This window comes from Muntiacus reevesi, chromosome 3 (genome assembly GCF_963930625.1).
Source record: "Muntiacus reevesi chromosome 3, mMunRee1.1, whole genome shotgun sequence".
Taxonomy (NCBI): domain Eukaryota; kingdom Metazoa; phylum Chordata; class Mammalia; order Artiodactyla; family Cervidae; genus Muntiacus; species Muntiacus reevesi.
This window is the reverse complement of record NC_089251.1, coordinates 99,607,308-99,622,942: the sequence shown is the minus strand read 5'-3', so window position 1 is coordinate 99,622,942 and position 15,635 is coordinate 99,607,308. Positions and strand designations below refer to the sequence as shown.

The 15,635-nt window shown below is 53.0% G+C and overlaps 1 protein-coding gene across 2 annotated transcripts in view; it reads left to right on the top strand.

Annotated features, from left to right (window-relative positions):
* The first annotated feature begins 1,432 nt into the window (after positions 1-1,432).
* The window catches only part of MALL (mal, T cell differentiation protein like), a 30,695-nt gene continuing 16,492 nt past the window's right edge, over positions 1,433-15,635 (top strand). Inside the window, exon 1 of one of the 2 annotated variants that reach the window (XM_065927466.1) lies at positions 1,433-1,710. In XM_065927466.1, coding sequence (XP_065783538.1) covers positions 1,606-1,710 — 105 coding nt within the window. In that variant the 5' untranslated portion in view covers positions 1,433-1,605. The remainder of the gene's footprint in view (positions 1,711-15,635) is intronic. The other variant, XM_065927465.1, reaches the window with a different exon arrangement.

The following is a 15,635-nucleotide window of genomic DNA, read 5'->3' as shown; positions in this document are numbered from 1 at the left end:
AAGTACAAGGTATCCTACAGTCCAAGACAGTGGCCATGGGTGAGTTACAGCAGTCAGGAGAGGCGGCAAGAGGTGGGAGTCCTAGGCAGCACCTGCGTGCTACATCCATCCTGCAGACGAGCGGGGGCTGGAAGGCAGGTGGGATCAGGGCCTCACTCCCTCGCCAGATCCCCGCAGGCCGGGAGGAGGGCACAACCAGACTGGTTGGACGTTTGCTCACAAACACTTTGCCTCTCTTTGCAGTGCCTTTGCTGTAGGCTCATTCGTCCCATCTCCCCTGTTCCCTGGCTCTTTCCCAGCTCTCCCCCAACCAGGGGAGGTGGGGGAGGGCAGACCCTGGAAGGCACTGTCCCTGCTCAGGAACTGGCCTTCCGAGGCGGACGTCTCCTGACCTCAGCTCACAGGGTGGTCCTCTCACATCCCATCCACTCCAGTGAGAAGGAACCCCCCCACCCCAACCCTGAGAGTCCCCATTGGACTCTGGGGCGCTAGGCCATTCTGCAGGGTGGCCGAGTGGAAGGCAGACAGGCGAAGGGCCCACATCTCCAGGCCCTGTCTTTAGCTGGAAAGGAGCCTCTTGGCCGCTGGGTCACAGCCCTGGAGGCAGGCAGGCAGGCAGGAGACAGGAAGGAACTGGCCTGGCTGCAAACCCGGCTCCCGGGCACCGGCTCAGTGGGGGGGGCCAGGCAGGGAGCGGAGGAGGGCTCTGGTGCTCACTGGGGTAGATTCATCTGAGTCGGAGGCCTCCATCTGCTGGGTGAGAAAACTAGGAGAGAAGGACAGTGACAAGAGCGCAGACAGAGAAGGAAGGGCCACATTACCGGGGCCGGGCAGGAGTCGGACTGGCGTGGGGTCCTCAAGGATGGGGCAGGGGCAAGCGGGGCAAGCTGTGACCTTGACTTGACCGGGCAGAGTCTGGGTCTCCTTGCTCGGAAAAGAAGCAGAGCAGCCACGAGTCGGGCTGTAGGGAACCCCAGAGGGGTCTGAAGTCTCTGTGGTTCCTAGGAGGTCCTCAGGACTTCCCCGGTGGCTTAGACAGTAAGGAATCTGCCTGATTTGTGGGAGACCTGGTTCGATCCCTGGCTTGGGAAGATCCCCTGGAGAAGGGCATGGCAACCCACTCCAGTATACTTGCCTGGGGAATTCCATGGACTGGGCAGCCTGGTGGGCTACAGTCCGTGAGATTGCAAAGAGTCAGACACGACTGAGCGGCTGAACACAGCACAGCAGGCCCTCAGTGACGGGCCTTGTCACAGCGGGCAGCTCGGCCTGTTCTGGGCACCAGGTGGAAAAGGCTGCTGCAGCTGGCCTCCCCTGGAATAGCGTGCCTGGGATTCAGAACTTCCTTGGAGGAAAAAGTCTAGGAAGAGGCTCCTGCTCGCCTTCCTGAGCCGCTCTGCCGCAGCTGGTGGAAGGCCCGTCTGATGCACAAACCGCATTTCACTGAGGATTCTCTTGGCCGCAGCCAGTGGAAGGACCTGCTTGGCTGGAACTTTTTTTTTTCCCTTCCAGGCGACGTCTGATGGGTGTGTCAGGCAGGAGGTGATATTTGAAGGGCTGTGGGCACGGGCTGCCAAGCCAGGGCGCCAGGCAGAGGGTGAGAGCATGGCCTCCCGGGACCCGCCCGCCACTAGCCATGCCCCCCCCGACGTGCCCTCCGGGGTCTCGCTGTTTCTCACCATCCCCTACGCCTTCTTCTTGCCTGAGCTGGTGAGTGCGGCCATGGGGGCCACCTGCAGGAAGTGTGGCCGGGCGAGGGGTGGGAGGGAGCAAGGAGGGGCTGGCCTGGAGCTGGAAGCAGGCCCCTGGGGAAGGAGCACCGGGTCCAGAGCTGCTGTGGCCTCTCGTCTCCCGTGGAGCTCAGGGTCCGGGGTCCCCTAATCCCTCCCAGAGCGCCTCTGGGCTTCTGCAGAGTGAGTGGGTCTCCTCCTCCCAAAACGAAACCAACTCGGGTACTGGGCAGGCCACCTGGTGATCAGAGGCCGGGAGGAATCGCTAACGTGTCCTGGATCCTCAAGAAGATGTTAGGAATGGACTTCTATTTTGTGGTTTCTTTCCTCCAACTGCTTGCCTTCTGTACTTTTTTAAAGTTAGAAACAGGGGCACTCTGTCTTTCCTTCTGAGAGTAACCCTTCCTGTATTTTCCTAATTGACACTGAACTTTGACTTGTGTGGACTCCCCAGGGGAGGTTGCTTAAGACAACATGGGCCATAAAACAGTGAGACACCCTGGGTGCTCTCAACGACCTCTCACTGCCTTGCTTTCCGGGTCTCTATGGCCAAATTGGCCCCAACCTCTGCTGAGTTCAGAATGTTCATCAGAACCTGAGTCCACTCTGAGCCGGTTGTCACCATGTCCTTTTCACTGATGGGGACACAAGCCTGGTGAACGATTTAGGGCAGAGGAGCTTATTTCAGTCTTTGAATACCTTCTGAAATATCTAGCTTGTGGGAGGTATTTTCTTTCTTTCTTTAAGTTCATTTATTTTTAATTGAAGGACAATTGCTTCACAGTATTGTGTTGGTTTCTTCCAAACAGCAGCATGAGTCAGTCAAAGGCTTACCCGTGTCCCCTCTCATCTGCACACCCTTCCCACCTGCCTCCGCATCCCACCCCGTTGGTCGTTACTGGTTTGAGTTCCCACTGGCTGTCTAGTGTACATGTGGTGATGTACGTTTCCATGTCGCTCTCTCCATTCCTCTGTGGTGCTGCTCTGAACTGGCAGCACTGGCCTTAGGCAGAGTGGTTCCAGCGCCCAGCTGGGCGGGAAGGTCCTCTCGGCCTGTCGTCTGCCCGGAAGGCCAGCCCGGTTGAGCACCTTTTGGCATAAACTGGCTAAAGGATGCCCTTGGGGGCAACAAGAAAGGGAAGCCAGGCGGGGTGGGCCCGGCGTTCGGGTGGCTCCAGCTGAAACCCCAGCCAAGAATAGGCTTCTGCCAGGCCTGGGTGTACAAGGGAGGGCGTCCTACCAGACTAAGGCATCTTTGTGCGCCCGAGAGTTCTCTGGACCGGCCGTGCCCCTCGCCTTGGAACAACCACAAGAATGGCCGGGGTGGGGGTGAACTCCCCCACGTGTTTGGAGCACGTGCTCCGTGTCAGTCACAGCAGCCACTGGTGATAGGACCACTACCCTGCCAGGTTCCCCATCTGCTGGAGGAAGGCCCATGAGCGCTTCCACGATACAGTCAGCCGATGCTTGGCGGGTGGCCACTGTCCTGGGCTGGGTACAAGCAAGAAGAGGCCGTCCAACCTTGTCAAGTCAGAGAGGAGTCCCAGCCCACCACCTCGGAGGCAACTTTGCAGTTAGACCTCAAAGGACAGGCTGAATCTCCAGGTTGCGGGGCGGGAGGGGGAAAGGCCTGGACTCCAGGAGAGGCCAGCTGGCAGAAGGCTGGAGGCATGGGATTTCCAGAGTAAGGACTGCAGGGCCATCTGGTCAGTCACCCCCAGGATACTGGGCTCCTGCAGAAGGAATTTCTGGGGAGAGAAAAGTGCATGATTGTGGTGGGCTCTAGGGCTTTAGGTATCTTAGGGGGTGGGGTATTGTCACTGACTGCATCTCATTCATTTAGTTTTCTTTTGAAATAATTTTACATTTATAGCAATGCTGGCAATAATAGTAAGAGTGCTCCCATGTACCCTCTACTTAGCTTCCCTTCAGGGCCACATCTTACATAGTTCAACTGTCAAAATCAGGGAATTAGCATCAGTATTAGACTATCAACTGTTCAGATTGTCCTGACAGTCCCCACAAATGTCTTCTTCCTCATCCAGGATCCAGCTCAGAATTCTGAGTGGCATTTGGTGGCCATAATTCCTCCTTTTTTTTTTTATTAAGTATATTTAATTTTAACTTGATTTTCTGGTTACATTTTATTTCTTTTAAAAAAACTTTGTGTTTTGAATTGGGGTATAACCATATACAAGCTATAAGGGACTCAGCCACACATACACATGTATCCATTCTCCCCCAAGACCCCTTCCCATCCAGGCTGCCATATAACCTTGAGCAGAGTTGCATGTGCTATACGATAGGTCCCTGTGGTTATCCTTTTTAAATATAGCCATGTGTACATGACCATTTCAATACTTTTTTTTTAAAGGTTTGTTTGTTTTGATGTGGACCATTTTTAAACTCTTTATTGAATTTGTTACAATATTGCTTCTGTTTTATGTTTTGGTTTTTTGGCCACCAGTCATGTGGAATCAATCTCAGCTCCCTGGGATTGAACCTGCATCCCCTGCATTGGAAGGTGAAGTCTTAACCACTGGACCACCAGGGAAGTCCCTCATCTACTTTAATCTGGGCCAATTCCCACCATCTTTGTCTTGAGTCTTTTGAAGAATATTGATCAATTGTTGTGTAACATGTCGCTCCATTCAGCCTTGTCTGATATTTCCTTATCACAAATTTAGTTTTAATTCTCAAAGAATCCTTATTCATTATTGAACACTTAGAAGATTACGGAAAGAAATATAATCCATATATATGCATGCATGCATGCGTGCTCAGTCATGTCTGTCTGACATGGACTGTAGCCCACCAGACTCCTCTGTCCATGGAATTCTCCAGGCAAGAATACTAGAGTGGGCTGCTATGCCCTCCTCCAGGGGATCTTCCTGACCCAGGGATTGAACCCATGTTTCCCACATTGCCAGTGGATACTTTACCATCTGAGCTACCAGGGAAATCCAAGAATACTGGAGTGGGTACCCTTCTGCAGGGAATCTTCCCGAACAAGTGTCTCCTGCATTGCAGGCAGATTCTTTACCAGCTGAGCTACCAGGGAAGCCCATTTATACACATATGTGTATATTTAATGAATTTATTCTGTACATGCTCTTTTGCATATGCTTGTTCCTTAAATGAGTGTTCCTAGCCTGGAAGATGGAGAAGGCAATGGCAGCCCACTTCAGTACTCTTGCCTGGGAAATCCCATGGACGGAGGAGCTTGGTAGGTTACAGTCCACGGGGTCACTAAGTCAGACACGACTGAGCGACTTCACTTTCACTTTTCACTTTCATGCACTGGAGAAGGAAATGGCAACCCACTCCAGTGTTCTTGACTGAAGAGTCCCGAGGACAGAGGAGCCTGGTGGGCTGCCGTCTATGGGGTTGCACAGAGTCAGACATGACTGAAGCAACTTAGCAGCAGCATGGAATATAAGACCAAGCATGCATCATATCTGGGGTGTGGATGGAGAGGTAAACAGGAGAGGAGGGGAGAATTCCAGGAGGTGATTGATTCTGTTTTGTTTTGTTTTGGTCATGCCAAGCAGCTCACAGGATCTTAGTTCCCCGACCAGGGATTGAACCTGAGCCCCCCTGTAGTGGAAGCTTGGAATCTTACCCACTGGATGGTCAGGGAAATCCCTGGTGGTTGATTCTGATCACCATGAGCAGATGTGCTGGGCTAGAGAGGAGAGAGCAGGGCCAGCCTAGCAGAAGTCCCCTTGTCCTGGGCCTCCTGAGTATGCTGACTGCTTCCACACACAGAGCTGACCACAGAGCCCCAGACCTTGGGGTCCCAAATTCTCAGTCTGTGTACCTAAGGTATCACAGACAGCCATGTGTTTTTCTAAGGCAGAGAGCAGATTTTTCCAGGGGGTGGATTCTAAAACTGGGAGCTCAGGACAGCAAAAAGGGGCAGAGAAGGCAAAATCCGTAACCTGGATTCACAGGTGGTCCATAAGGGGGTGGCCAGGGTGTACACTTGTGGTGACTGCAGGCGTACTTCCATCCAGCCACTGTGCCCCAAGACAGCGAGGGTCTTCCCATGGAGCGAGGGACCGAAAACTCTAGGCGTGCAGAATTCAACAAGGGCTCCCTTGAGTCCTCGCACCACCTCTGTTGCCAAGAATCTCTGGCTGTTTTGTATCAATGATGATGACAGACTAGGACAGCGTGGACGCTGGGGGTCTGCATGTTCCCGGCTAGCTCTGCTCCCCAAAGACTGCTCTTGCAGAGCTTTGCCTAAATAACTTTATTTTAGAGTCTTTCACACTAAAATGCACATTTTAAAACTTCCGTCATGATTATATATTAACAGGCAGATGCAAAGACATTTCAGAGAGGTCTCCCACACAGTAGTCACAGCTTTCATAATAACTCTCTACTATTTAGTACAATATCAACCAGGTAACTGATGTTCATGGGCTATGTCTATATTCCATGCCAATTTCTCACATGGTAGATTCATGTAACCACTACCATCAAGACACAGAACCATTCCATCACCATGAAGACCTCGCTCCTGCTTCTGTTTTAAATTTTGTTGGCCACGCTGGGTGGCATGCAGGATCTTAGTTCCCTGCCCAGGGATTAAACCCACGCCCCCTGAAGTGGAAGCGTGGCGCCTTTATCGCTGGACCAGCAGGGAAACCCTTGTTTCCATATGATGGTTCCCCTACCTTATTCTCTCTCACCACCCTTCCTCACTCTTGGAAACCACTAATTCCATCTTTGTAATTTTCTTATTTGAAGAAAGTCACAGAAATCAATAGAATCATACAGTACACGGTCTTTAACGACTAGCTTCTTCCACTCACCATGATGTCTGCATGAACGCTTCAGTCGCCCAGCTGTGTCCGACTCTCTGTGACCCCATGGACTGTAGCCCACCAGGCTCCTCTGTCCATGGGCTTTTCCAGGCAAGAATACTGGAGAAGGCTGCCATTTCCTCCTCCAGGGTATTTTCCTGACCCAGGGATCAGATCCAAGTCCCCTGCATCTCCTGCATCAGTAGGTGGATTCTTTACCACCATGCCACCTAGGAAGCCCCATAATGCCTTTGAGGTCCATCCAAATCATGTGCATTTCAGTCGTGTGTCCCTTTTCATTGCTGTGTAATATTCCACAATGTGGATTTACCACAGTTTGTTTAACTACTAACGTAGTGAGAAGCATTTTGGTCTTTTGCAATTTTTAGCTATTCTGATAAAGCTGCTATGAGCATTCACATATAGGCTTTTGGGTGGATGTAAGTTTCACTTTTCTGGGTAAATGCCAGAGTGAGTATGATTTCTGTAAGTGTCTGCTTCATTTTTATTAAGAAATGGACAATCTGTTTTCCAAAGTGGCTGGACCATTTTACATTTCCATGGGCAATGGATGATCCTTTAGAGAGTTTAATGTTTAAGTTTGCATTTTGCTTGGTTTATGGTTGAATTCAGATTTCTCATCTGAAAACAGTATTAATTTCAAAACCTAAGTTCCAAGCTTGAGGAGGCTTTGAATCCGTGCATTTTAAGGTGAGAGCAGACGTTGTTTATTTCCTCTCTCCATCTCTCTGTGAGTGTGGGAGTCTGCTGGTGCCAGCGCTGGGTGGGCAGGGGACCAGGTGACTCACAGCCTCACTGCCTGGCTCTTAAGAGCAAACACTGCTGGCGTCGGGCCTGGGGCAGGGAGCACGTGACCCCCTGAGTCCCTGCCTGCTCTAAGCTGGCTCTTCAGCTTTTTTTTAACAAGATGAAAGGGTGAACATAGGACTAACCCCAACGCCTACAACTAGGGAGAGTTTTATAAATAAGAGTACAAGGAGTCCAACCTTTTCACTAGTTCACTTATTAATTAGATACTTGACTCATTATAAAGAAACAGCTGAGAAGGTTTCTAGAGAGTCAGCTGATTAAAAGGAAAGATGATTTGAACACCCTGTTCGGTGTTCAATGTTTTCAGCTTTTTAATTTGCCTGCACAATGGTCAGAAGGAAATATTCTGACACCCCCCCACCCCCTCTCCCAACCCACACTCCCCCACCCGCTCCCCCAGAAGCTCATTCCAGAACCTTGCAGCTGGGAAGTTCACCTTGATGTCTTATCCACATCCCCAGTTTCACATGCAGTTCAGCCGATTTCTTTTTCTACTCTGTCTATACGTAAATGGGCTTCCCTGATGGCTCAGTGAGTGGCTGAGAATCCACCTGCGATGCAGGAGATGCGGTTGGATCCCTGGGTTGGGAAGAGCCCCTGGAGGAGGAAATGGCAACCCACTCCAGTGTTCTTGCCTGGAGAATCCCAAGGGCAGAGAAGCTGGAGGCTACCGTTCGTGCGGTCACAAAGAGCTGGACACGACAGAGCACACACATAAGGCAAGGCTGGATGTAAAAGCCTGTCTGAGAACTTACTGAACCCTGGAGCCATCTGCCAACTGCGTGGGGCTGAGAGAGGGAAGTAGGGCTCATCTCGGGCCTGGCTTAGGGCAAGCAGGTTCCTTCCTCTTTGTTATAACACTTCTTTAGAAGCTGAGTTTTCCAAAAGGAAAAATCCTTTCTCCTGTTTCCTTCTGCTCCGCTTTCAATTCTCTATACTTCTGGGAAGCAGCAAAAGTAAACTCAGTTTGCTCCAGCTTTTCTTCATCTTTTGGGGCATCTGTCCTTCCCTTCATTCCATACCTGGTCCCCGGCCTCGCCCCTCAGACCTCGCCCGGCCCCTGCAGGACCGGGGGATCAAAGGCCTCCATGGCCAGGGTACCACTGAGACCCAACGAAATGATGCCCATGGAGGTGCTGGGAAGCTGCAATAGGAAGAGGGAACCGGGAAGGAAAAGTGTGAGGCTGGGGGAGAGCAAGGCTGCTGAGAAGGACGGTGGAGGAGAGGAGCAGGAGCAGAGAGGGGCCACGTAAGAAGGACCCAGATTCCAACTCCCCAGTGGCCCGGACCCACTTTGGCTTCCTGGCCCCAGGCCCAGCCCTTCCCCTCAGAGGCCCCTGATGTGTCCAGGTTCAGCCACACAGAGTCAGTTGAGAGGGATAAGCCTGGCTCTGTTGCTTAGTGGCTGTGAGACCCTGGGCAGGCGACTTAACCACTCTGAGCCTCAACGACGGGGCAGCATCAGCAAAGATCTGCTAAGACAACTCTGGGTTTGCAGTAAGGACTTTCCTGGAAGCATCCGCACAAGAAATGTGAGCCCACACCGCGTTCTTGTTGGTGGTCATCCGAACCTCTTACTAAAAACCGCGGGTCTTTGGGCTTCCCTGGTGGTCCAGTGGCCAAGACTCCTCACTCCCAGTGTAGGGGGCCCAGGTTCAATCTCCAGTCGGGGAACTAGATCCCACACACCAGAGCTAAGAGTTTGTATGCCACAACTAAAGACCTGGCACCGTTAAGTAAACAAATACAATTTTTTAGAAAGTGTGAGTCTCTCTTGAACAAATTTCAGTTGCAAACCAAGAAATATTTACTGAGGTGTTACTATTGTTCTAGATTCATGCTTTGCTCTCAGGGGGTTACAAGAATAAAAAGACAATAATAAACAATAAAGGGGATATGGTAAGTCATGGATCCTGTCTTAAAGGGGCGATGCATGAACTTTAAAGAGCACCCTGAGACAGGGAAAAAGTAAGGGTGCACAGCCTCACTTGCTAAAGGCTCCTGGAGTTTAGGGACGCTGTCAGGACAAGCTTGCTCGGGGTGAGAATTTGGTATTCTTTCCAGGGTTTGGATTAAGGGATTAGATATTCGCTTGTTCTTACCAGGACTTCCCAGGACTCAGAGGAGTGTATACACTCAGACTGTAAGGAAATGTATACAAACATGTGCACTCAGACTGCAAGGAAAGAGGAAGACAATCCCACTTAAATCCCATGTATTCACTCAACAAATATTTATTGAGCCCCTATCCCAAGGCAACCACAGGAGTGTAAAGAGGCAGAAGACAGACGTGGCCCCCGCCTTGGGGAGTCTGATGCCTGATGGGGGCAGATGGGGACTAGATAGGAAGGACAGTAAGTGGTGCCCGTCATGTCTGGGAGAGAATGGAATGCCCAGGAATTTCTGCCCGCAGATAGGATACAGCCTAGGGGATTGTGCGCACCATTGCTGCAAGGCTGAAAGGGCAGAGAGAAGCTGAAGCCCCAGACGCTGATGAGTACACGAAGCGACTGCCATGCACCCAGCAGTCACGTGAGAGGGGGCCCCACCCAGCGGACTGTGGGCCTCGTGGGGAGGGATAGTGCTGAGGCCAGTGGTCTCCCCAGAGCAGAGGCACAGGGACCCTAAGGTTGGGGAAAACCCCGAAGAGTGATGGTGACAGGACCTAGAAAAGCCTCCTTTTCTAGTCAACCCCTTCAAGTCCTCCCAGAGCCAGAACCTCGAAAGAATCCAGGTTCCAGACTTGCCTAATGGTCAGCGGCTCGCTCCGTGTTCCCAGCGCAGGGGGCCCAGGTTCAATCCCTGGGCAGGGAGTTAGATCCCAAATGCTGCAGCTAAGGACCTAGTCAAATTGTGTGCGTGCATGCTCAGTCATGACCGACTCTTCATGGCCCCGTGGACTGTAAGTTGCCAGGCTCCTCTGTCCGTGGGATTTCCCAGGGAGCAGTACTGGTGCAGGTTGCCATTTCCTACTCCAGGGGATCTTCCTGACCCAGGGATTGAACCAGCCTCTCTTTCATCTCCTGCATTGGCTGGCAGATTCTTTACCACTGTGCCACCTGGGAAGCCCCTAACTATGACCTGGTGCAGGCAAATAAATAAATAAATATTAAAAAAAAACCCAAAAACTGAAAAAGACCAGTGGCAGAGCAGACCACAGCAAGACAGGTTTGAACTGAGGGACCCTCAGAACTAACAGCCCACATCATCAGTTCTGCACACTCCCCGCCTTCAGGCCCTGTTCTTCCTCCAAGAATTCGGCTGAACCACATGCAACATTCCCTGAGCTGGTGGCCTCTCTCAGTTCAGACAAGACGGGCCGCCAAGCCTGCTGCTGGAAGGCCAGGCCCCAGGAGAACTCCTCTCACAGCAGGTGCCCCAAAGGAAACAGCCGGGTGCCCTGGTACACTGTCGCCTGGACCGAGGCGCCCCAGATAGGAAGGCTCACCGATAAGCAGGCCCCACCTGCAGCCAGCGCCCTACCGGGGGTGCTCTGCCTGGAGGACTTTCCCCGGGGCGAGGAGAGGTTTCTAGAGTGTTGTCCAGGCTGGCAGCGGCAGGAAGTAGGCCAGAGTGGGGTGGGATGGAGGAGCCCCACGTGGGTTCCCGGCCTTGATGCTCTCGCCACCCCTTCCCTGCTTCCTCCCCCGCCTTGCAGCCAGCCTGCCCCTCAGCTGCCGCTACCTAGACAGATGTCCTCTGTCTCGGCCAGCTCTGCTGCAGCAGGCGACAGGTCCTCGGGGGCAAAGCTCCGTCACTCCTGCCGCAGGCAGCCCAGGGTGGGGTCTCCATGGACTCCCACCAGGGGGCCAGATAACACAGGTGTGGGGCTCCAGAGTCCTCTGATCTATTTCAAAGGCATCACACACACCCGCTCTGCCAGCCCCTTCCCTTGGAGGGATTCTCTGCCCCTACTTGCCCATCTGACTCTCTCTCTCTGCCCACATGATGCTGGGTGGGAGGAGTGGTGTGTTTGTTTGAACATCCTCCTCTCTCTCTCTCTCTTTTTTTAATTTATTTGGCTGCTCTGGGTCTTAGTGGCACATAGAGTCTTCATTCTCCTGGCTGCAGGTTCTAAGTTGCAGCATGTTGGATCTAGTTCCCTGACCAGGGAGCAAACCCAGGTGCCCTGCATTGGAAGCTCAGAGTCTCAGCCAGTGGACCACCCTGAACACTGTCCTCTTTGACAGGACGTTCTTGGTTAGCCCTTCCTATGTGTGAGGGTATGGGTGAGGATAAAACAAATGGGTGTTTGTTCCCATTTTGTCCCAGCTCCTGGCAGAAATGGGCTTCCCAGGTGGATCAGTGGTAAAGAATCTGCCTGACAAGTAGGAGACTCAGGTTCCACCCTTGGGTCAGGAAGATCCCTTGGAGAAGGAAATGTCAACCCACTCCAGTATTCTTGCCTGGGAAAGCCCATTGACAGAGGAGCCTGGCGGGCAACAGTCCATGGGGTCCCAAGAGTCAGACACGACTTAGGGACTAAACAACAACCTGGCAGAAATGCCCGTCCATGTCTGGGCCAGTGGGGGGCCCAGAAGGCGTCAGGGCTGGCCACCTGGGTGGGCAGCAGGCCCACAAAGGCGAGCCTGAGCTGCCAGTGAGTGGAGAGTCCAGGAGGCTACCTCCTGCCTCCTGCCCAAGTCGTCAACAGCACACGCTGGGCACCTGTGCATCGTGCCAAGCTCCCTGCCCCACACCAAGGACTCAAGACCACAGGGCAGAGTCCTCCATCCAGGAGCTAGGGAGGAGTAAGCAAGAGCAGCTGCCTGGAGGAGGTGACATTGGTCCAGTACCTGTTTGCGAGGATCTGGTCTTAGACTAGCAGGGAAGGAGCAAGCTGGGCAGGAGTCCCCAGGGACTAGAGTGAATGGTGACATCCTTGGGTCCTCGGAGCCTAAGGGCAGGAACACGGCCACTGGTCACAAGATGTCAGCGGTTCCTGGGGGAAGGAGGAGGTGGGACCTCCCCTGAGCCCAGGGGCTCATCGGAGGGCTTCCTGGGGACAACGGGAAGGGTCACAAGGTTAATAAGCACAGTGGAGCCAAGAAGGGAGGTGGTGGGGCTGGGGAATGGGGAAGTCTGTCTACGAGGCCACTGTGGGGAGCAATATGCATTTATACTGCTTCTTTACATCTTTCCTGTATTTTCTAACTGTTCTAAGGTACACAAGCTTTTTCTAAAAAGAGGGGGGGATGTGTTCCCCTAAAAGCTTAGTTTTTTTTTTTTTTTTTTGAGGAATAAGAATGTTTTTATTATCCTAGTTTATATTACATTGTAAATCTGTACTGTTGAGTCAATGAGAGGTTGGGCCAGTGGGAGGGGGGGGTCTGAATGGTGGGTGCGGTCCTAGGGGAGGAAGCGATGGAGGGAGGGGAGGAAAGCAGAGGACCTGGCCTCTGACTCACCAGCCCCTCCCTACGGCATCCTGCCCCTCCTGGGCTCACACCCCAGGGCAGGCACTGATTTCCCTGGCGTGGGGCCAGCCCAGGCCTGAGAGCCCTTGAGGGTACCAGGAGCTCCTAATATGGCTTGTTCTGCAGGGGGCGGGTGGACGGAGCTGTGGCCTGCACCATTGTTTCTGGAGTGGACCGGATAAGACAGGGGGCCTCGTGGGAGTTCAAGGGGCCCGGGCAGGCAATTTCCTGTTACCCTTAAAGCCACAGAGAGAAAGTTCTCATTGACTGTGACTGGTAGTGACTGGTCTTTGGAAGGGCCCTGGGTTGAATTATGGCGCCTAGAGCTTCCACATAAAGCCGGTGGTTTGGGAGTCCGACACTGCAGCCCAGGCCGGCCACATGCCCCCTGCTCATGGGTACTTGTGGGAGGTCGCTTGATCTCTCAGAACCGGCTACCTCCTCCATCAAAGGAGGTGACATGCCAGCCCAAAGAGCTTCACAGGCTGCAGAGATGGTGGCAATCAGAACCCACATGGGCGCTGGGCTTCCTCCGCCGCCCACAGGGAGGGCTGCAGCCAGATGGGGACTTCAGGGGTGACTGCCCTCCCCCCCCGCCCCGGGAGGGCCTGAAAGAGGCTGGGCCCCTATCCGCCAGCTGTGGAGGCCCTGGTGCCGTTATGCCAAGTTCCATCACCGCAGACGGAGGACGTTCCAGGAGCTCCTCCGAGTGTCCCTTCTCACTTCCTCTCAGAGGCTCACACTTCCCACACAGACCTCAGCGTGGTCCCCCTGGACCAGGCCCCCAGAGCTGCGAGCTGACGCCAGGGAGGGTACGGGGGGGCTCTGGGGGGCAGGGGGCCCACACCAGCCTGGACTGAGGCTCTCGGCAGAAAGTGGCAGACTGGAGCTAGGGGTCCACTCCTGGCTGTGATGCACGGAAAAAAAATGTGTTTCCGTGGCAACTTTGTGTGTGTGTGTGTGTGTGTGTCTGTGTGTGACTAATTAAAACAAAAGATTCAGGAAACAGTATTTCCCCTTCCTATGAACAATCCACAGTATTTTCTTCACTAGTCTACTTACCTGTTTTTTTCAAAACAAGCTACTTTTTATTGAAGTAAAGTTGATTTACTATGTTGCGTTAGTGTCAGATGCAGAGCAAAGTGATTCATATATATCCTTCCAGATTCTTTTCCATTATTTTTTTAGATAGATTTATTCGTTTACTTGTGGCTGAGCCGGGCCCTCGGTGTTCTGGTGGGCTTTCTCTGGCCGCAGCGAGTGGCGGCCGCTCTTGTTGCAAGGCGCAGGCTCTTAGCGAGGGGGCCTCAGCAGCTGTGAGCACGGGCTTGGCTGCTAAAGGCCTGCAGGATCTTCCTGGACAAGGGGTTGAATCCATGTCCTCTGTATTGCATGGTGAACTTGTAGCCACTGGACCACCAGGGAAGACCCCTCCATCACAAGTTTTCACAAGATGCTGCACATAGTTTTCCCTGTGCTATACAGTAGGTCCTTGCTATTTACCTGTTTCACACATAGCGCTATGTGTCTGTTAATTCCAAACCCCAGGTGCATCCCTCCCTCCCTTTTCTCCTTTGGCGACCGTGAGGTTGCTTTCTATGTCTGTGAGCCTGTTTCTGTTTTGTAATAAACTCCTTTGCATCTTTGTAAGATTCTACGTGTAAGTGATATTATAAGACATTTGTCTTTGTCTGACTTTCTTCACTTAGTATGACCATCTCTAGGTCCATTCATGTTGCTGCTAGTCTATTTAACTTTTTTTTAATGTTTATTTGTTTATTTGGCTGCTCCAGGGCTTGGTTGTGGCATGTGGGGTCTTCTGTCTTCATTGTGACATGCAGCATCTTTACCTCCCTGACCAGGAGTCGAACCCCGTGCCCCCTGCCACTGAGCCACCAGGGAAGTCCCTACTTAACCTTTTAATGCCGGTAGTGAGCAGGTGGATTTCATCACCCACTAACAGATCTCAGCCGCCGTTTGGAAGGCTGGGTGCTGCGGGCGCTGCACAGGCTCAGGAGACTGCTGGGTGTTGGCTGAGTTTGGCCTGGGGATTCCGGGAAGCCAAGTGGGGGTGTTCTAAGAGGTGGGGAAGGGCATAGTTCATGAGAGCAGACTCTCCTCCCAGGTCCTTAGCAGTGCTGTGACGAGGGCTGCCACTGGCTTAGGACGGCTGGAACAGAAGGGAAGTGGAAGACCTCACATTCCCGGAAGCCCGGAGGAGCTGGCGGGCTCTGCCTAGGCTGGTTCTTTGGCAGCACCGTTGTGTCATCCAACCCAGCCTCTTCCCGTCTCTCTCCTCTTCCTCATTATAGCTCCAGGCCTAAACCCAGACAAGCCATGGCCAGAGCAAGGGCAGAGCTCTCTCATCCCTGAGGCAGGATGAAACCCTTCCCAGGACCCAGTAGCCTTGCATCTCGTTGTCCAGGGTGGTCACAGCCAAGAGCTATGTTGAGCCTGATGGATGCTGGAAAGTCACCTGCTACATCTCCTGCCCCCCCACCCCCACCCCACTGCCCACCAGTACACCCAGTTGGGCAATTTATTCCACAGGAAGAATTTATTTATTTATCTTGTCACTCCTCGGGGTTTTCTCTAGTTGTGGCAAGCAGGGCCACCCTCTAGTTACAGTGCTCAGGCTTCTCTTTGCAGGGGCTTCTTTTGCTGAGGCTCGCGGGCTCCAGGGCGGGTGGGCTGCGGTGGTTGCAGCACGTGAGCTCAGCAGTTGCGGCCCCCGGGCTCTGGAGCACAGGCCCAGCAGTGGTGCACAGGCTTAATCGCTCCACAGCGTGTGGGATCTTCCCGGATCAGGGATCATACCCGTGTCTTTTGCATTGGCACGCGGCTTC